The sequence below is a fragment of the Watersipora subatra genome, chromosome 7, assembly GCF_963576615.1.
Source record: "Watersipora subatra chromosome 7, tzWatSuba1.1, whole genome shotgun sequence".
Classification (NCBI taxonomy): Eukaryota; Metazoa; Bryozoa; class Gymnolaemata; order Cheilostomatida; family Watersiporidae; genus Watersipora; species Watersipora subatra.
The window spans coordinates 24,272,132-24,294,107 of NC_088714.1; the positions used below are offsets into that span (position 1 = coordinate 24,272,132).

The following is a 21,976-nucleotide window of genomic DNA, read 5'->3' on the forward strand; positions in this document are numbered from 1 at the left end:
TTATATATGTAAGTAAAACAACAGAAGCTGTTAAGCAGCACTAAGCCGCAATGATGGCACACCAACCTCCTCTTTGCCGCCAGTCTTCACCACCACAGCGTTACATGACCACAGCAGATTGCCAGTCACTAATCTCACAACAGTTCCTACTGCCAACCTGTATTGCCTACTCAGCATTACAGGTTGCCGCAAGCCAAATCAGCAACCTCGCTGCTATACAATGATCTCTTATGCCTAGACCACCACCCACTGGTTTCCTGTCAGCAAAGGCATGACAATTCCCTCCCTCAGTTAAGTCACTTTAATGAATGAGGTTTGTCTACCTGACTACTGATTCACGCTCGTCTATATAGCAAGATCTGTAAGATAGTACCTCGGCTTTTTTGTAAAATAAACAGCTTTTCGAAAGCCCTGGCTTTCAATGAAAGCCAACCACTGCATGACTGGCTCATCCTAGGAAAGCCTCGGTTAACCACATAACATCCCACAATATCAACAAACCATAAAGCTTTTAGCTGTCTATAGAGTGATTGTGGTGCAGGAACAATGTATTTTCAACTATTACTGAAATGTCTTTCATTGCTTTTTGAGGATTATGTATGCTAAACAGTAAAAAGAACTGACAGTTCAAAGAGGGCAGACAACTCCTATTTAGTTATTGGTTTTTCTTACAGACATCACGAGAAACTAATGTTGTTACACTTCTAGCTCACAATCAGCAATCTGCCAAACCTGGTTTTATCAGTTCCACCCTCTATCATAAATAAGCAATTTTTATCAGAAGTGTAGCAGAGACACTGTAAAGTAACTAGGTGGTCAGAATAACTCTAGGGTCAATAATACTGACCCCTTAATATTTTTTTAAGGAGTATCTAGAAAGATATAAAAAAAGCACGAAATAGCTTTTATTTGCTTTGGTGCGTTATATTTTGATTTATGGTTTTACTATAATTGCACATGTTACATTTCGAACAAAAATAAACAGTACTCAAGCGACTGGAAACAAAACATTTGAGAAAATGCTGACTAAAGTGGGCTTTCTGGTCGGACTGCAAGATATTGTTTAATTCTGGGGTTCGCTTGAAAGGCTGTTGTAAAATCTTTGGTCCAAGGAGTTATCTCCATCGCATCTTCAAAAGCTGACTTTGAAAATTCCAGTGTGGTATACAGCCAAACATCAGCCAGTTGAATCTAGAACACACATGAGCAAGCTAAACCTAGGTATATTATTCTAAGAGTTTTCATTTAATTCCATGAATATGGAATTTGAGAGTTGTAGTTGTTGAAAAGTAGCAGGGCTTTAGAAATTATTAGTTACACAACAAGAGGTGTGAGTGCTGCCAGTGAGACAGATTCTGCTATAACAAATAGCTGCTGGTTATGGTTGTAAGCGAAAAGTTTAGGTTTTAGTTTTAGACTGATTGTTTTGCCATCTAACACATATAAATGAGATTATGATGCAATGCCCTGGCATGAGTTTTTATACTAAAAAATTATTTTAAAAAATCGGTCTGTGCATAAAAAAGATTGTCATATTATACTATAAACAGTTTTTTTTTAACTTTTGTATTGCTTGTCTGTTCTAAAGCGGTTAATCTTATAAACTTGTATACCTCAAGAGGATTTCCTTGGTGAACCACTAAATCATGGCTGCAATGAATAGTACATGACTTTACTATAATGAGCATAAGTGGTATCAAGCAAAAATCTGACAGTTTATGAAAATCTATAAGCTGTAGAAATTCATCATTATTCTAATCTGGGAAGATTGCTTTAATAGCTTATCATTGCCTATACTCAAGCCTTTTTTGTTTGTAATAACTAGAAAACTTAAATCTGAGAAGGAACCCGTTGTCACGGTTTTAGCATACACAAGCCATTTACTTCAGACCAGAAGGATGGAGGAGTAAGTGGTCCACTGTACAGAAAAAGGAGCAGAAGCCATGAGTGCTTCAACTTCAAAATCAGTAATTTTGCTTGCATCTTGTTTTTTATTCGCAGGCATTTCTAGGACAGAACGTTATAAATGTTGCAAATGGTAAAAATAATTATTACGCTTCATAACTATAGAAAATAAACAAGGTGAATTTACATCGATAACAGCTCGATTTCATCATATTATCATTTAAGTGACTTTAAGTCATATTATCATTTAAGTGGTAAAATTTTAACAAAAATAAAAAGCTCAAAACGGTTTTTTAATTAGTGCTTCCGAAAAACTGATTTAACGTTTTTGAAGTAGTTTCAGAGACTAACGACAAGAAATTGAAATATTGCGCTTCATTGTAGCCTAAAAACCTTTTTTTCAGTCACAAATGTTTACTGATTCTTTGGTAAAACTCTCTAGGCTTGGGACTGACTAACATCCAAAATAACCGTGTTGATCAACTATTGTGGCATCTTTAACTCTCAGGGTCTCTAGACAGTCAACTGGTGTAGCACTGGAGCAATTTTGGTTGGGTGACCATTCCTAACACCACTAATGGTCCTTTTGCGACTTAAAGCCCATAAATTACATAAATTTTTATTGTATATTTCAATACATCAGAGTCTTGGCTTTCGAATAAGCTTTTGTTTGCCATGGTGAGACAGACATTGGTTGGTGTTTATAGAATTTCCCCAGAGCTCTACCGCGAAAAAGTTTACTGGCATAGTCTCGAAAATTGTGACGTCACAATTCTCATATTCGTTGTTGTGTGCTCTTACCGCTTATTTATCAACTACGAAAGTGACGATAATGACGCTAGTGGCAGACGAAGGTAGGACAACTCCAGAGAACGAATGAAGATGACAAAGGAATCAGTGTCATTAGTTCTCCATGTACATATTATTTCTATGATAAGTACCTCAGACTCCAAGAACCATACTATATTTTCCCGATGATATTATGCACTAGCTCTTTATTTTTAATGCAATGTTAAGGGTGACGACTGAGACTAATTAATTTCAAGCATTGCGTGATCTCGCGAAAGTGCGATTGACATTTAGTCCTAGGGCCACACAGTGTCGTTTAGTTTCACAGAGTCCCGTGACCAAAAGCCGTAAACAAAAACGTTTGATTCCAAACAAACCCGATCGACATACTGATCTCTAATGGAAAATTCTTACCTCGCTCTCAACATCTCACTCTTTTGCATTGACTTTACTTTATTACAAAAAATCATTTGTAGTTTCTTGTAGGAAATTTTGTCCTTTTTCAAATGGTGTATAATACAACAATCAATTTCAGAGTGACTGCCAATGGGAGTCATTTTTGTTGGTTAGTGTTGCGGCCTCTCCATTATAACTTATATAAAACAATAGTGGGCGCGGCTTGTTTGTTTGGAGCCATGCGAGCTCCGATATGCGCATCCGTTAGCAGCAAAACTCTGTGAAGTTATACAGCTCTGTACTGGCAGAGTCAGATAGCTTTACAAAGTCTCGCGACCAAAACCGAAAACAAAAATGTCCGATTCCAAACAAACTCGATCGACATACTGATCTCTAATGGAATATTCATACTTCGCTCTCAATACCGCTCTTTTTTGCATTTACTTTACGTTTTTACAAAAACGTTATTAGCAGCTTTTTGTAGGAAATTTTGTTTTCTTTCAAATGGTTCATTATACAACAATCAATTTTAAAGTGACTGCTAATGGGAGTAGTTTTTGTTGATTAATGTTGCAGTCTCTCCATTATAACTTATATAAAAATAGTAGGCATGGCCTGTTTGTTTGGAATCGAGTGAGCTCCCGTATACGCTTCTGTTGGTCGCGGGACTCTGTGAAACTATACGGCTCTGGGGCCACGCAACCGCAGGTCATAATTTAATCGATGTGATTTCATTACCTTTATCAACGACAGTACATTTATTGAAGCATAATTAATTAACCCAGAACATGTGTTTGTATTGGTCGGGCGTTAGCACGATCGCGGGCATTGTTGATTATCTAGAATCTTAGTTTATTATTAGCGCTCTCTGGGTTTAACAGCACCGATTGTCACAGAAAAACGCAGCCTCAATGGCAGCGAAAGGGATCGACGACCTAAGGCCAAATGAGAATTATGACGCCACATTTTGACTACCTGAGCCAAGTGTTTTTTTTGCGAGACGTACTTTTGACACCCCGTATTTCATAGTTCTATTATTCTTTGTGTATTGAATATAGGCTCATTCGAAAGCCAAGACTCTGATGTATTGAAATATATAATAAAAATTTATGTAATTTATGTGCTTTAAACCATCGACCTGTCATTGATTTGTCACCGACCTCATATCAACCATCAACCTATCACCAACTTGTCACCGATTTGTCAGCAACCTGACACCGACCTGTCGCCAACATGTCACCAACATGTCACCAAAATGTCAACCTGTACAAATCTTTCACAGTACCTTGTCGCAGAGCAGAAATTTGTGCTTTCCTTGTTGGTCAGCGATAGATTTGATGTACTCTATTCTTTTTAATAAATCAGCTCTTTGTTCTTGAACAGCCTTCTCACTCTCCTCAGGTTCTGGAACAAGTTTAAGAACCTTCCAGGCTATCACACGTCTGACAAGGTTGTTAAAATACTCCTGGAGAGTCTCTACTATGAGGTCATTCAGTGTCTCATTCCAAAGGCCCTCTCCGACCAGCCCTAAAAAGCACAATTACAGTAGGCCCTCCTATAACATGAAATCCACATAATGTAAAAGATTTATGTAAAGTTTTTGTTTGTACTACGTAAAAAATTTTATATAATGTAGAGCGTCAAGTTGGTGCAAGTTGTCAAGTTTGATTTGAATATCGATAATCTCATAGTTAGCCTTAAAAATATTGTTTTTCTCTTGACACACTTGGGAGAGAAAACCCCATATAAGGACATTTTTATCATATTGTGGCGGATGTTGCATTTACTTTATTTACTCCTATATGCCTTATACTGTCTTGTTCTTTTAAATATCGTGATTCGTCTCCCCTGTCTGTTGTATATGCTTATTTCTTATTACTCTGTACGTTTTTAATTGGCGATGCCAATAATGATTTAATTATACTTATACTTCTTTTTATATTATTATTATTATATTCAGTTTTGACCGTGTGCTATGTCTTTACCTGTTTTTGTACATATCCACCTTCCTTTTATATGGTAGTAAATTGGGTGACTTGGCAAGATGGGCCAGGCTCCCAGTGGAGTTGTGAATGCCTCTGTTGTACATTGATTGTGGTGCTTACAGTCAAATACAAACTTATTCACTTTGAACTCATACACTCTTTCTCTGCCTGAAACAGGGGTGGATTGCAGTAACCAGTTAAGGAAAGGCACTTAGCCTTAACACTGGTGGAAGCAGTGGGATCCGCGGCCGATCCGAAGCTACTGCGGTCGGAGGAAGAGGAGTTGACTCTTCAACTGCCAAGGGTGGCGGCCTGAGGAAGATCGCGAACTGCGCAGGGTTTCCAGGAAAGGCAAGATTCGTCGCCAAGACGGCCCTATAAGTCTTTAAAACCTGGGCTTGACCCCTAAGCCGTGGAAGAGCGACGAGTACTCTGGCCCTCGCAGAGACAAGAAGAGGCGGCACGACGAAGACACGGAATGAGGCGAGCTAGGAGTGCTGACAGAGATACCGACCGGCTAGCCAATGCGCTGGAACGCCTGCTGGTGGCTCCCAGGGCCCAGGGCCCGGCGCAGCCATTCAAGGCACCACAGTACTTGGGGAAGGAGGACCCCAAGTACTTCATAGCCCGGTTCGGAGAGGTAGCCCGGGCCAACGCATGGACTGAGGCCAGGGCTGCTCTGTATCTGAGAGAGGCGCTCAAGGAAGAAGCCGAGGACTGCGGGCGCGCCGAGGGGATGGAGGCCATCATAGAGGCTGTACGCAGCCGGTTCGGCACCTCCTCTCAACAGGCGCAGGCCCGTCTGAGCAATCTGAGGAAAGCCACAGGCGCGACTCTCCACGAGCACGCCACGGAAGTGGAAAGGCTGGTACGCATTGCGTACGGGGAACTGTCAGAGCCGCTCCAGCAAAACTTGGCCCGGGAGCAGTTTGTGAACTCTCTAGGCAACGTGGCTCTGCAACGCCACCTCCTGGCCATGCCCCCCTCCCACACTGGCAGCCGCCGTGCAAGCAGGGCAGGAGTTCCTGCAAGTACAACCGACACGCCTTCCACAAGAATGACCCATCCGGGCTCTACAAGACGAGGAGGACGGCGAGGTAAAGGAGGCTCGGCCAGTGCAGGCCACAGCCAAGTCAGAAGTCGAGGCGGGACCGGTGTTGACCGTGCTGCAGAATATTACAGAGCTGCTCACGGCCATGCGAGCCGAGTGGAAGGCGACGCCGACAGGCACGCCACCTAAGCCGGAGAAAGAGAGGTCACCCCTGATCTGCTGGGAGTGTGAGGGTAAAGGACACCCCCGGAAGGAGTGCCCCAACCTGAGAAAAAGGGTGCCGGAAAACTCGGACGGGCCGCGGCATTAGTGCCCACTACTAGTCGCGACAAGGCCGCGGGCAAACAACACGGCAAAGCTACCCAGAAGAGGCCGTCCCGGACCGAAGGCCCTGACAAGGGATGGAACTATCCCAAACAGACTAGGGCGTCGCGGGGGCAGTCAACAGTAAAGGTAGTGCCGGCGCAGAATCGGTACGAAATACTCATGACCGGGTCAGAAGGAGAAGTGACTGGTCTGGAACCCATGGAACGGGGGGATTACATGGAGCCCGGACCAAGAATGATTCGGACTCACTCTTCCCGAGTGCCCCGCACCCGTAAGGGGCGGAGCAGAACTCACCACGAAAACAGAAGCCGCCCCCCGCCTACGAAGGGCGAGAGGGAAGCCGAGGCAACTGCAGAAGGCACGGCCAGAAGGGCCGTGCAGACGACTCCAACCCAGAAGACACAGGAAGCGACCTGCGAACAGGCCTTGGATAGGCCACACAGCACCAGCTATTTCCTGCCTGGGAAAGTGGAGGGCCATGCGCTGCAGTTCCTGGTTGATACAGGTTGCACCACCAACCTACTGAACAGGCAAGTGTTCGATCGTCTCCCAGAGGCGGTGAGGAATCGGCTGGAGGCCAGCCACAGCCACAGGCTCCTGGCTGACGGAACCTGCCTGCCCTTCTATGGGGTGGTGCACCTACCTATCCGGCTGCACGATGTGAAGACGGAAGAGACGTTCGTCGTCAGCCAGATTAGTGAAGACGCCATACTGGAAATGCCCTTCCTGACGGCCCACCAGTGCACTCTGGAGTTTGACCGGCCGGTGGTCAAGGTAGATGGCCGGGCTCTGGCCTGTACGGATCGCCACGGCTGGCTACTCCAGAGCAAGGTGCAGTTGGTGAGGGGAGCGACCATCCCCGCCCAGACAGAGGCTACTGTGCAGTGCAGGGTGGCGACCCGCAACTTTTGTCCGTTAGGGATAATAGAGGGACAAGCCGAGGGACCACCCATAGCCACAAGCCTCAACGAGCCCCGAGCGGAAGGACAAGTCCTCGTGCGGTGTCTTAACCCGGCAGCACAGCTCCTGACTCTTTGGTCGGGAACCACGGTGGGGTGGTATACCTGTGTGGAGGAGCCCCTCGTGGAGATGCCACAGGAAGGAGAGAGGGAAGTGGCGGCCCCGATCACAGGGGTGGATGCCATGACGGTAGTGCCCCCTCACCTGCAAGGGCTGTATAAAGAGGTCGAGAAGCAATGCACTTCCCAGAAACAAGGCCGCCAGTTGGCTGACCTGTTAATTCAGTATGAGGCCATGTTCAGCAAGGCAGACGGGGATGTGGGACGGACCACGCTAGTGGAGCACTCCATCCCAGTGGCCGCTGGCACTCGGCCGATACGACAGCCTCCGCACCAGTTGGGTCCGGAGAAGGAAGCCGAAGCAGAGAGACAGGTGAAGGAGCTGTTGGACAAGGGCTTGATTGAACCCATGGGAGGAGCGTGGAGCTCGCCCATCATCCTGGTTAGGAAGAAGGACGGCAAGTGGCGGTTCTGTGTCGACTAAAGGCGGCTCAACGCCATGACGGAACAGGACGCATATCCCCTGCCAAGGATCGACGAGAGCCTGGACGCCCTGTCCGGCAATAAGATCTTCAGTACCCTGGATCTCGTTAGTGGGTACTGGCAGGTGCCGCTGAACGCCGACGCCCAGGAGAAGTCGGCCTTCACAACCAGGACTGGCCTCTGAAAATGGAAGGTGCTGCCCTTCGGCCTGATGTCGGCCCCAGCCACCTTTCAGCATCTGATGGAGCGGGTACTGCAAGGACTCCATTGGAAGACCCTCCTTCTGTATCTTGACGATATAATCGTCATTGCTCCGGACTTTCCCACACACCTGCAACGCCTGGAAGAAGTGCTCCGACGTCTGAGGGAGGCTGGACTGAAGTTGAAGCCAGAGAACTGCGAGCTACTCCAGTCCAGTGTCCGATACTTGGGACATGTGGTAAGCCAGGACAGAGTGGCTATGGATCCCAGGAAGGTGGAAGACGTGGCGCGGTGGCCGGTTCCCCATGGGGTACGGATGTTGCAAAGCTTTCTGGGTACTGTCGGGTACTATCGGCAGTACGTCCCAGACTTCGCCACCACGGCACGGCCCCGACACCGGCTGGTGGGGAAAGAGACGCCTTGGAGATGGACAGAAGAGGAGCAGGCTGCGTTTGACAAGCTCAGAGCCAGCCTGACCTAAGCACCCGTGTTGGGGTACCCTGACCCCCGGAGTCAGTACGTGCTGGACACCGACACCAGTGGGTGCGGAGTCGGGCCGGTGCTCTCTCAGGTCCAAGAAAGGAAGGAGCGAGTGATCGCGTACTGCAGCAAGACTCTTGCTCCGGCAGAGAGAAACTACTGCGTCACTTGACGGGAACTGTTGGCAGTGGTCAAGGCTGTCAAGCAATTCCGACCCTACCTCTATGGCCGAGAGTTCTTGCTCCGCACCGACCACGCCTCCCTGCGATGGCTGTGCTGGCGAAAGGACCCGTCCCATCAGGTAGTCCGCTAGTTGGAAATCTTGGCGGAGTTCCGTTTCACGTTGGAACACCGAGCCGGGCAGAGGCATGGGAACGATGACGGGCTAAGTCGACAGACGTGCCAAGATTGCAGCCAGTGCAGCCAAATAGAACAGAGAGATGGAGGACCCACACGCCGGCAGGTGGAAGAAGAAGCAGTCTATGGTTCCAGAGAACATGAAGCTCCGTCCGGAGGCGCCAGAACCGCGCGCGAGACGGCCGACTCGCAGGAACCCAGGTCTGCTTTTTCCCAAGCAGGCTTGGTCGAACCGGAGCCGGCCACTCTGGGCTTCCCGGATGCAGAGCAAGTGACCTCCTGAGACGCTGGAAGATACCCTCTAACGAAAAAGAGCTAGGCTGAAGTCGCCAGGACCGTGCATGAGGCAGTCAGCCCGCTGGGACCCGAGACAGCCAACGCTCTGACTAGTCCGGTTGACCCGGGGTTGGCTGGGGCCACGCTGGGACCCGCTGGAGTGGCCACAGACCCCAGATCATTAGCACGACTTCAGGCCAAAAGCAAGGGAGCCGTGGCCACCATCTACAGCGCGGTTCACGCTGGTGAGGCAGTACCCGCAAGCGAGTTGGAGCTGGGATTCCAGGAACTCAGGGTACTCTGCGCTATGCGCGAATCCCTGAGGATCAGGCGTGATGGTGTGTTGGAGGCCAGGGTGGCTCCCCAGGGCAAAGCAAGGTGGTGTGCTGTCTGTCCACCGGCCCTCCGGGAAACCAGGGTCTGGCAAACGCACGCCCTAGCCCACTCCGGCATAGGAAGGACGGCCGGCGGTCTGCAGCTCACCTGGTACTGGCCCGGGCTGACCAGCATGGTCAGACGGCTGGTTAGGAGCTGCGAGATATGCCAAGCGGCGAAGAGGGGAGGAGTCAAGTCTGCGGGAGGGCGCCAGGAATTGTTTGCCGGGCGACCCTGGCAGAAGGTCGTGGTAGATCTGGTGGGACCCCTACCCACGATCTCGCGAGGGAACAGATGGATCCTGGTCTTGTCGGACCACTTCACGAGATGGCAGGACGCCATCGCCATACCGGATGCCACAGCCCCAGAGGTAGCCAAGACCCTGGATGAAAGGGTCTTTTGCTGTTTTGGGTTGCTCGAGCAGATCTATACGGACTAGGGGGCCGAGTTCGAGAGTTAGCTGATGAGGGAGTTGTGCCAGCTCTGGAGGGTCACTCAGACCCACACCATCCCGTACCACCCTCAGTCGAATGGAGTCGTGGAGAGGGCCAACCGAGGGTTGGGCGACTCCCTACGAGTCATGCTGTTGAGCCAGGGACAGGACGAGTGGGACGAGCTGCTGCCTCAACTCATGCGGGCCCACAGGGGTACCCCCCACTCGGCGACGGGAGAGACCGCCAACCTGATGATGTTGGGACGGGAGCTGAGGCTACCGGACCAGCTCCTGAATCGTCAGCCGTCTTTCGACCCGAAGCCCGCCTCCGGGTATGTGCTAGAGCTGGACAGACGACTGCTGGAGGCCCACGACCTGCTCAGGGAACGACAGATGGAGGTGCGCCAGGAGGACCATGAGGAACCCCCACTGTATGCCCCGGGGAGCTGGTGTGGCTGGTAAATAAGAGAAGGCGGTGAGGTGAAAACCCAAAATTACAGGCCAAATTCGTGGGGCTGTACCTAGTCAAGACAGCCTGGCCGAACCATACTTACCTGGTGAAGAGACAAGGCCAAGAGACCGTCCAGAATGAGGCACGTTTGAAACTCTATCGCGCGTGTGAGGAGCCATGGGGCTGCGCTCCTGCAACCTTGGAGCCCAAGAGAGGGCCCAACATGAAGGGGGCCAGAGCCCTGCGCCCCCCACCAGCAGTAACAAATCTGGAGTGGCCACCACTCGTGGTACCACCCCAGGCAGTAACACAGGAAGGGCAGTCATGGGCCACCGAGGCCGAAAAAGGGGAGAAAACAGCGGAAAAAGACATTTGCCCAGGCCAGGATTCGAACCCGCACCCTAGCACTGTTTGCGTGGAGCCACTCCCCTTCCAGAACGGCCGGCACCAGGGACGAAGGACGTACGGCATAATCCCCAACCTGCGAGAGTCACGGCACAGCCTTACAGGTACGGGGATTCCATTTACCAGACATGCGCAGCCACTCTCACATAACAGCGGCAGCACACGCAAAGAAGAACCTCATTTGGTGATTAGACACGCTGCTGCCAACACTATGCCATCTGCTCCTCAGCTAGATACATCTCTCCAGGAGCTGCTGATCCAGATGCAGAGAGTACAGCCTGCGCAGCCGATAGAGAGACCCCGCCTGACGATAGCTTCGAAGGAGATCCATCCTGAACAGCCACTGGAAATCCATGCCGACCACGACGATCTGGCAGACGTCCTGCCAGAAGCAGAGACTGTCTCGGAAGGAGAGACGCCGCGCGTAAGGAGTGTCAGAGATAGGGAGACACCACGTAGAACTCAACAGGAAAGAGTGGTGCGTACAGTTAGATATATATCCGACGCTACCCTCAGACACGTGGAGGACGCGGTGGAAAAGGGTAGATGCGACCTCTGCCACTACACAGCCACAAGGAAGCGAGTACGGATTCCCGTGCTGCAACATCATTCCATTTATGTGTGTCCGTGCCGCTATCAACATGAGTCTAGGGACCAGCTGATGCTGCACTACAAACACAGACACTGAGGGGAGCAAGAACCGGTGGTATACCTGGTTGACCAGAAGGAGTGGAGCAGATTTTGCGAGGAGAAAGGCTGGCCAGAGCTCCAAATGGAAAAGTATGGCCCTGTCAGTGGGCGCCCTATACGCGATCGCTTGGGGCCGGCGCGAACATCCACCTCCCACCTACAGCAAAAAACCTCGAGACGGCAGCATTCCAGCAATCGCAAACCTTACTTACGCCTAGTGAAAATCCGGGAGACTCAGGCAGGCCCGCTGCACTAGGACACTACCAGAAAGAAGGAGCCCTGAAGCCTGGGCGAAATGCTAGGGAAGCGGCCACCCAGCTCAGAACTACTCGAGCGGCACGGGCGCCGCCAACGCCAGCTGAAGGAAGATGCGACGGATTGGAGGAGGGCCGCAGGTACAATACGTCAGACAAGAGACGAGGGCCAGTAGACAGCTACCAAAAAGAGGCGACTCACGTCAGAGATCCGACGACTAGAGCGATGGGCGAGTCTCTACGAAGGCTTAAGACAGTTTATGACGACGTCCCCCGAGAAAGAGAATTGAAGGCCGGTGTCTCCAATGGGGGGAGAGTGTGGCGGACATTGCATTTACTTTATTTACTCCTATATGCCTTATACTGTCTTGCCCTTTTAAATATCGTGAATCGTCTCCTCTGACTGTTGTATATGCTTATTTCTTATTACTCTGTACGTTTTTAATCGGCGACACCAATAATTATTTAATCATACTTATACTTCTTTTTATATTATTATTATATTCAGTTTCGACCGTGTGCTATGTTTTCACATGTTTTTGTACATATCCACCTTCCTTTTATATGGTAGTAAATCGGGTGACTTGGCAAGATGGGCCAGGCTCCCAGTGGAGTTGTGAATGCCTCTGTTGTACATTGATTGTGGCGCTTACAGTCAAATACAAACTTATTCACTTTGAACTCATACACTCTTTCTCTGCCTGAAACAGGGGTGGATTGCAGTAGCCAGTTAAGGGAAGGCGCTTGACCTTAACAATATATATTAGTAACTATGAGAGATTGGAAGGTTTGCCGATAAAGTGCAGAGAATAAGTAGCTGCACAATTATTCAGAAATACTAAAAGGCGGTTGATTGGTGCAGGTGTTGGAGTGTCGGTATACAATGCTAAATGTCATGAGTTGGAGTATCTTTGAAAGTGATGTTTTATCCTAACCTCTAACCCTGGCTTCAGACAGATAGACAGACTTACCTCTGATTAAAGTAAAGATACATTTTTGTTTCACTTTGTTTTAGACATATCGCTTATTTTCTTTGCAGCTTAGACCTTGCTGTATAGAGAAATGTGAAAAAGTTGATTTAACCCTTTGAACCCTAACGGTCATTATTTTGGCACTGCGTAGGGCGTTTTAGAAACCCTAGCGGCTGGAATACCGGCATTCACATGGCTCTGTTTACAAAAGCTGTTTCTAAGTAACAGCGTAGACCAATCAAATTAATTCTTGCAGGGGATGTTAGACCAGAAATTTCACTTGCATTTGTAACAGTTTTCAAATATTTTTATCTACGCCCTTCGTTATAATAACAAATTTCATTAAAACGATATCGCGAAAAAATTGATACGACTCATTCGTTGGTAGGTAGGCCATGGATGGTTGTGATGCAAATGAAAAATTTTATGATACTAACTATAATTTTACAGTTTATTTTTAGTCATGAAATGATGATGAACGTGCACTCGATGGATATGATACTACTGTAAATGTGTTTAGGTTTTTTAAATTGTACGAATTTTCATAGTTTTCGCCCGAATAATGGTGAAATACTTTCTGTTTTTTTCTGTTTTATGAAATTTGCTGCAAGTTGCTCGACTTTTTTACTAGTGTTTCACCAAATATCATTGCATTAGGAGTACATTTAGATATATTTAATCAAAGTTTAAAAACTTGATCGTTGGACAAATTACCCAGGGTTACTGACACACATTGACAAGAATGGCTAGGGTTCGAAGGGTTAAATTGACATCAAAGGAGTGAGCTCTTTGATGTCAATTTAACCCTTGATTACAGTTACTGTAGTTTTACTTAAGATAAAACTACTGTAATCAAGTGGAACCAAGTGAAAGTGATAAAAAAGGGAAAAGTTGTCAATACAAACCAATAATATCACAGTTACTGTGAAGTCATTAAATTTAAAAGTTGGGTTTAGTGTTTTCAAATTTGAAGGGCAAAAGGGATTAGTTTGGAAAGATCTTGGAATGGGTTGGGCATTTACATGTGAAAAAATGTAAAGTCCTTATAACGTAAAGGTTCTGGGAATGGATTATTTACACTGTAGGAGTGTCTATTGTACGTTTCAGAACTGCCAGTTCCTAGTTAAACTAGGTTAGAAGAGTCCAGGGCAGTTATCATGCTCACCAAACTTCTTGGCAGCATATCTTGAAATGGTATTGGAATGGCACAGTGTTCCATCTTTGGTTATGAAAGTTGGTAGTTGTCCCAGTGGTGTCTCCACAGCTACAACCCAATGTGCAAATACACACCAGTAACTGAGTATAAAATTTACAATTTACTAGTATGTACCCTACAGGATGAATTTATTCGCGGAGTTATATTTCGCGAAAATTGCCATTTCATGCATATTCGCAGATTAATTTATTTGCGGCTGAAAACTGTCACTCTCTATGAAAAGTTAACTCTATTACATCTACCAATAGAGTTAATCATACGCATGCGCACATTGCGTGTTTCATTTTTTATTTAGCTTACAACTACACGTACAGGTCGATCGTGCTAAGCTATAAATTTTTTCTGCGTTCAGAGGTTTTCACGAATATTCCTAGATTTTGAGGCCTTTGATGAACCAACAATTTGTGGTAAGTGATGAGTTTTTCACATTTACTAAATTAGTTGAATTTTACTTTGGTTCTTCGGTAAAACGCAATATTTATTTTTTCCATCCCTACCGTGTGAGAGTGTGAGAGTGTGAGAGTGTGAGAGAGATTTTTCATCATACACGGAAGCACAATGATTGCAAGGGTAGTAGATGTCATTTTTAGAAGATCATCAATCAATCAGGGACGTCTTGAAATTGAGGTAGAAGTGACCGCAGCTGCTAACGAGGAGAATATATCTGTTTTAAAAAAAGGAACAAAAACGCCTTTACGAGCAGAAATCTTTGGCCAACTGGCAGAACTTTGCAATAGTAAGCCACGAGGAGAGTTCTGATGATAACTTCCTTACCAGTCATGTAGTAGCAAGAGAATCGCCTTTAACATCTACCAAAGACAGTGACAGCGATAGAGCTGCTATTACCAAAATAACTAGTCAGAGAGCACCATTATACGCTAGTATTCACTTATTAAGAGTATCAGTTTAATTTTATTGCTAGACAACCGCCATATGTACTAAACTGTTTATATTTACTCCATTCATCGTTTGTAAAATTTTATTTGCATTTGAAATATTTTATTTGTACACTCAAGTTTGTAATAAATTATAATATATCTATACATGAAATAAAATATATAATTTAATCATGTTTGCTGCAGCGATATCAAGGAGTTGTTGTCGATGAAGGTGTCTAAGTTAACTGGTTGCTTCTCTGCCAATATTCCTGCCTTGATGAATATTACTACTTGTCTCTAGTTTTTGTAATCGGAGTAGGTTGATTCATTCTCAATCTGCAGTCAACACAAAAAAGAAAAAATATTAACAAGTGTTAAGGAAGTACAAAACAATAGCTGAAGTATTTAATGAAAGCGATCAGTTTTGAAACAAAAGAATTAACTAATGCAGTAAATTATGGAAAAAACGTATCTGCACTGCAAGTCAAATACATACCATAGTGTACAGCTCAGAATCATGATCGTCTTCAACTTCGGTATTAGAGATTGATGGAGTTAATTTCAATGTATAATGACTAGGAGAGATTTTTTGCAATGACGAAGTCATGCCAAATAACTTGTGAAAACCTTGAATAATTTTGTAAAGTTGGATGCAATGGCAATAAAACTCGAAGCCCAGCAATGATTTTAAAGAAGTTTTGGAACTCGGCTACGTTTAGTACTTCTGCCTAGTGGCTATTTTCGCGATGACGCCATTCTGCATATCTTGTGACAACCTTGAATAATTTTGTAAATAAATGTGATGCATTGGAAATTTTGTTAGCTCAAAGCCCAAGCAATGATTTTAAAAATGTTTTGGAACTCAACTACATTTAGTATTTATATTAAAAACTAGCCTAGTGACTAGTTTTTAATTTGATGCAGTAGTTATTCTCCCTTGTAATTAAAAATAGAACTAATTATTCACGAAATTTAATAATTCGCGGAATTGACTGTTCGCGAAATCGCGAATTTTTATAACCAACGAATATTTTCATCCTGTAGGGTAGTTGTTAAGCTGGGTCAATAAACAATTGTAAGTGTCTAGCATCTACTAAAGCCAATAATGAATTCATAAAAACTCTGTTCAACATTGTATCATGGCTGGCTTAACATATAGAGACTTATCTCAATTAAAACAGTGGCAGGCCATCTGTGTTTTTGAATAACTGCAATAGTAGGGGTCGGCAACCTGCGGCTCCGGAGCCGCATGCGGTTCTTTCATCCCTTCGCTGCGGCTCCCTCTGATTTTGTATTTTTTTCCTTTTTTTCTCTTTCTTTCTTTTTTTACCGTATGCTAAGTAATTCATAAAAATATAAAAGTTTTATCACTAGATTTGGTGATATGATTTAAAAAATTGTAGTTACGGTGATAAATCAAACATTATCGCTTGTTATGCGTCATTATTTATGCGTCAATAAAACCGCCAAAATTACACCAACTGGCACAGCACTTTTTGATTTTCCCTCAGGTAGGCAAACTATGGCAAATACTAAAAAAAGAAAAGTGGCGGAGGAAAATAGTACATTTAATCCTCCGTGGGCTGATTCGTTTGCTTTCACTGCTGATGAGACTAGTTAGCCAGTTTGCTTAATATGTAATGAGAAATGGACGCCTACTCACCAAACACTCCAAATGACAGCACACAGAAAAAACGTAGCACATTTGCTGCAGTTAGAATTTAAGTTAGGCATTTTGTTAAAAGGACTGAATTAAACATGAAGTTGCAATTTTTCTTAAAAGTAACCTTAAAAACAACATAATATTTTTACGATACGTTCAAGTTATTATTAGTTATTTTATTGTTCTTTGCAAAAGTGTAATTTAGTTTTCTCAGCAGTTGAATTATTATACATGCCACACCCTTTCATCTTCTGATGTAAACATGGTATAAAAGCATTAAAAGCTAAACAAAAACGTTTCATGTAGTTTTTTTAATATAAAATATCAAAGGGGGTTAGTGGCTCCCACTGCGTTCTTTCCTGAGGAAAACGGGTCCAAATGGCTCTTTGAGTAGAAAAGGTTACCGACCCCTGCACTATAATAAAGGAGCTTAACCACTGGTGGACCAGAAGCTATGTTTTTCTGATGGCCATAAGTGGTTGGAATATCCTTCTGCCAGGATATTCAAAGGTATCACAACTCCAAGTAACCAAGCAGCTACTGGCCTTTTATTTCTTTAGAGACTTGCAGCTTTGAGTGCAAAGTTTTACTTAATAGGGTTAAAGTTGAGTTCTCTAAACCTCTCCTAACTGCTCTAACTAATATCATTATTATTCTTACTTGATTTCAATGTTTTCCATTGCGAGTAATCAAGTTGTTCTTCTCCAAGGGTTTCCTCAGCTAAAGTATAGAGCATGCGTATTGGCTCTCCACGGGCCTTCAAACTGAAGTATACCAACTTGTCTTGCTGTGCCATTGTGATGGCTGCTCTAGCTGTTCCTACATAAAAAATTGTAGCACCTGTTGACATATGCCAGACATAGGTTCATATGAAGATTAAGACACTGCCACATGTATTTGGGAGTGGGAGATATTTGTCCACATTTTTCTTTATATATATATACAAAAATAAAGTGTATATGTAAAAAAGAAGTACATATTTACGTACATATATTACATATGTATGTACATATATGTATACACTAGCTGCATCTCTGTATCTGTAATCTCAATCTCAATCAAATGTCAAAATCTGTATACAAATCTCACAATATTTGGTGGAAAACCTAAGGCTAAAATAATTAGCACTCGCATGGTGTATCCGTTATATTAGAACGTATCTGATTACTATGGTGTTCTAGCTCAGTGGTAGAGCATCGGGATAAAAAACTTGTCGATACAATCGTCATGAGTTCAAATCCATCAGAATGCGGAATTTCAATATCAAGATTTTAATATCAAGATTTTAAGATCTATAGCCGGAATGCAGACAGGCGACAGATGATAGACAATCGACAGATGCCATATATACTAGCTGTGCCAACCAGCGTTGCCCGGGTAATAAAAAAGTCTTTGGTCAGAAGATTGATTCGTATTAACCCTTTCGCAGGTGAGTTTTGAGCCTATATCAGCTCGTCACGGGTGAATTAATTTTTCAAAAAAATGAAAATTTTGAAACTTTATTGAAATGATATTTTTTTGCTACACTATAGTTGAATGATAGGTTTGTATCATATAACAAGGCACTGTACAAACAGTTTTACATCCTTTGTGCCTATATGAGCTATTTAAACTACCCTTACACATGTTATTTTTTAAGAAAATTGAAAAATTTGATTGTTTTTTGCGATCATGTTATATTGTTGTATCAAAAACATATTCTGTATTTATATTACAAATAAAGCATTTTACAAGATACCTCTGGTGGAACAAATACTGGCCCAATGGGACTGGTAAAATCATTGGCATTGGGGCATTTGTCATTGGTAAGGTTTCTAATTACATTCCAAACCACATCATTACTGATTGCATCTCCTCCACCATCCCTTGGCCCAACAACAGAAGCATGTCATCACTAGACTCATCACTTATATCAAAGTCCATTAGATTCACATCAGAAAAATTTGAGTCACTGTCTGAGTCATCAACTATAGAATCTGCCAAAACAAACTGGACCCTTCAAGTTGATCTAGCAGGTCGTTGGGAAGATGAAGCCATGATTATAAAATGTTTTTTGTATTGTCAAAAGATCAATGATTGGATCTCACTAAGTAAAAAAAGCACAAAGAAAGGGCATCGACAATGATCGTAAAGCAAAAATCATTTCGGGGGAAAAAGGCTTAGTATCTTACCGAGTAAAAAACACATCGATATTGATAACAATCGCCCAAAACGAGTTGAAATGGAAAGATACATGTCTAAAATGTAGTTATTCAAGTCCTCACATGTGTTCTTTTACTTTAAAAGTATTTAATTTGATAGAAATACGAACACAGACCAATAGCAAGTTCTTTTGTTCGCATAAAAGCATAAAATTCGATCGGGAGAAAAAGCTTAGTATCTTACTGAATAAAAAAAACATTGAATGACGTTTGATTACGATCGCCCCAAAACAAGTTGAAATGAAAAGATACATGGCTAAAATGTAGTTATTCAAGTCGCCACATGTGTTCTTTCACTTTATAACGTATTTAAATGATTAGAAAAATGAACACAGACCAGTAGTAAGTCTTAATACATAGTGCGTACGATATCGACATTAATGTCGCACCACCCACTAGGATCGATATCGCAAAACGACATTAATGTCGCACCACCTGTAAAAGGGTTAACATATAACAACATTTGACATTCTAACTTTCAAACTGGATATCAGAAGAAAAGTTTTGATGGATAGCTTTTGATGGGACAGTAACCTTTTTTATACACACGCACTTCTATGCCAGAACTGTTATTATTAATTCGACATATTCAGAATTTTTATTTTGTTTTCTCAGTTCATTATTAATTGTATCATTACCGAATCATATTTTATTTTAATCGTAGCAAAACAGACTTAATTTAGCTATTACTTGCTAATTATTTCACATTTACATTTAAACCCTTTTATAGTTGTTTTATTGTATTTTTATTGACTTGCACAAAACATTTTTCTCATGATATGAAGTTTGAAAGCTACAGTTGTTTGACAAAGTTTAAAAACTTTCACAATTGTTTTTATTTTTTCTCTTAATTTATTTTAACTACACAAAACACTACAAAAAACAACTACTCAATCGATACTGGTGCAAATGTAAAATGAGATATCATACTGTCTTTGTCTGACCGCACGGCGAGAGAATGTCGAAGCTCTTTCTATAAATGTTTGCCTTGACCCCATGGGCCCATATATAGTAATTGAACCTTATGATCAAAGATTTCTTAACAGGGCATTGTAACGTGTGGGCGCAATGCTGGAATAATAGCTCTAGCTAGACAATCAAAACAACGAATACATAAATATGCGAATACACATACGACCAATTTTGAGAAATATAGATATATGTGTACATATATGTACACATATATTTTTACATATATGTGTACATATATGTGTACATAAATGTGTACATATATGTGTACATAAATGTGTACATATACGTGTACATATATGTGTACATATATGTGTACATATCTATATATATACATATATATATATATATATATATTTCTCAAAGTTTGTGTGTCTGTGTTTCTGTGTCTGTGTATGTCCAGCTATAGCTATTAAAATCTTAGAATTAAACTTTCGCATTGCGCCCATTGATGCCCCTGTTATATACATTTTTTGTCTAACTTTAGGAAACACGATGCTTTTTCGTTATGCTTTCGTTAGGCGAATTTTTTCTGCCACACGATATCAACAATAATTTCTCTCGAAATAAAAATTTGGCGATTTGTGTACTGATTATATAGCCTACATTATTAAGAAAGGTAATATATATATACATATATTTATAGTATATGTTTATAAAATAAAACATATACTTGCTATTGTAGTCATAAAGTTTTTAACAATTCTTATTTCAAAGCTTTGAGCATAGATTAGTAATATTGATAATACGTTTGATTAATGACTTGATTTGTCCTTGACTTCGGTTTGACTAATGTTTGTCCTCTGGCTGAGCCATTGAACTGGCTTCTATGACTGTTCCTACCCAAAGTATTTTCTGATTCTGTGTGCAGAGTGTATTGCATTAAAAAAAGATTTTCTAACAAATACATGTTTTTCATTATTCCTTTAGTAAAAGTTACATGGATTTATAGTTAATAGCGGTCAATGCCATTTAAAGAAATTTAGACCATGAGATTGAAAATAGTAAAGTAAATTATGTGTATTGAAAGAAAAATTAGCTCCTTTGCAGTATGATGTTCTGTAATGTAAATTGGGAATGTGTTGGTGTCTGGTATAAAGTCTTGTGATTTTTTTGGGAATTAAGAATGTAATGGATGATCAGGCAGGTTACAAATACGATTTGAGTATTTTAAACAGCTAATATCTTAAAACACATTTAGCTCCCAGCATTAAGGGCATTTAGACGCTGATCATAACTGTTCATATCAGGTAGCAGAACTCTATTTTAATTTCTTCTTTGCCACTTTTTGATACAAAGGATACCAGCTTGGAGCAGCGTATGACAAAAGGGACAATGTACGGTTCTGGTAAAAGAGTGATAGGCTTTTTTGTTTCACACCAATTTACTTGAGATGAATTAGAGCATGAGATGAAGATCTAGCTTTTGAGATACTAAAATCGGCATAGCTTGAGAAATATAAAATATTGCTAATTTGTACACTAAATATTTACAATGATAGCTGTTTGTGTTGACATTTCAACCGTGTGCAAAGTCATGAACAATACTACTCACCTCGTAGATGCTACTCTGGGCCCTGGCTTGCTTCTCTCAAATAATATTCTCCCTTGCAGTTGTTTGGTCATAAATGGCTAACGACACTTTTGTTGGGTGGAGTGTGGCTCAAACTTGCTGATGTCAAATTGGGTAAACAAAACCACAACTGAATAACTCCGCCTCTTCCTAAGCTTAGTTGTGACGTGCAAGGCAATGTTTGTGACTCTGCAGGCTCAATTGAAACTCCAGACTGATTGATTTTCAATTAATTCCTCCGCGTCTAACCAAGATGACTCGACAACAATTAGAATGCATTTCAATGGAATTCTTTAGGGTGCAAATTAATATTCCTTGCATGCTATAACCTTCTTTATGTTTGATTTTTCCATCCTGTAGAAGCTGTGGCATAAATTCACTATGAGAAAAATCGTGAGACCCATATTTTTCAAAATGCGAACATGATTTGGCACATTTTTCTTTGACCTACTTGTAGGGGGACTCGATTTGTAGCTATTAATTTTTGTGTACCAGTGTATTATTCATTATAATATTGTTGCAATACTCACTGCAAATACAATTTTAGCTTGTTGATAAAAGAGATGGAGGATTTATATTTAAAATTAGGTAAATCCTAAGGAGCACTCTTGTGTAGAGCAGTAAAGTGT

At 42.9% G+C, this 21,976-nt stretch overlaps 1 protein-coding gene across 2 annotated transcripts; it reads right to left on the reverse strand.

The window, feature by feature from the left end:
* Window positions 1-913: 913 nt before the first annotated feature.
* LOC137400190 (glutathione S-transferase 3-like) lies at window positions 914-21,539 on the reverse strand. 2 transcript variants are annotated; one of them, XM_068086512.1, is made up of 5 exons: window positions 21,330-21,539; window positions 17,266-17,424; window positions 14,014-14,112; window positions 4,376-4,566; window positions 914-1,191 (listed from the first exon to the last, which is right to left on the reverse strand). In XM_068086512.1, the coding sequence occupies exons 2-5, from the start codon at window positions 17,399-17,401 to the stop codon at window positions 1,027-1,029; spliced, it is 591 nt and encodes a 196-aa protein (XP_067942613.1). In that variant the 5' UTR covers window positions 17,402-17,424; window positions 21,330-21,539; the 3' UTR covers window positions 914-1,026. The 2 variants fall into 2 exon arrangements, with proteins under 2 accessions (XP_067942613.1, XP_067942612.1); XM_068086511.1 differs by having other exon boundaries at window positions 4,376-4,617; window positions 21,330-21,534.
* Window positions 21,540-21,976: the final 437 nt, after the last annotated feature.

Excerpts from the sequence above, each read along its gene's own strand:
- LOC137400190 (XM_068086511.1), bottom strand. The coding sequence starts at position 17,401 with ATGGCACAGCAAGACAAGTTGGTATACTTCAGTTTGAAGGCCCGTGGA. Across the intron at positions 14,113-17,265 it reads ATGGAAAACATTGAAATCAA|CTGTGGAGACACCACTGGGA; the intron begins GTAAGAATAATA and ends ATTGGGTTGTAG. Across the intron at positions 1,192-4,375 it reads AATTTCTGCTCTGCGACAAG|ATTCAACTGGCTGATGTTTG; the intron begins GTACTGTGAAAG and ends TGTGTGTTCTAG.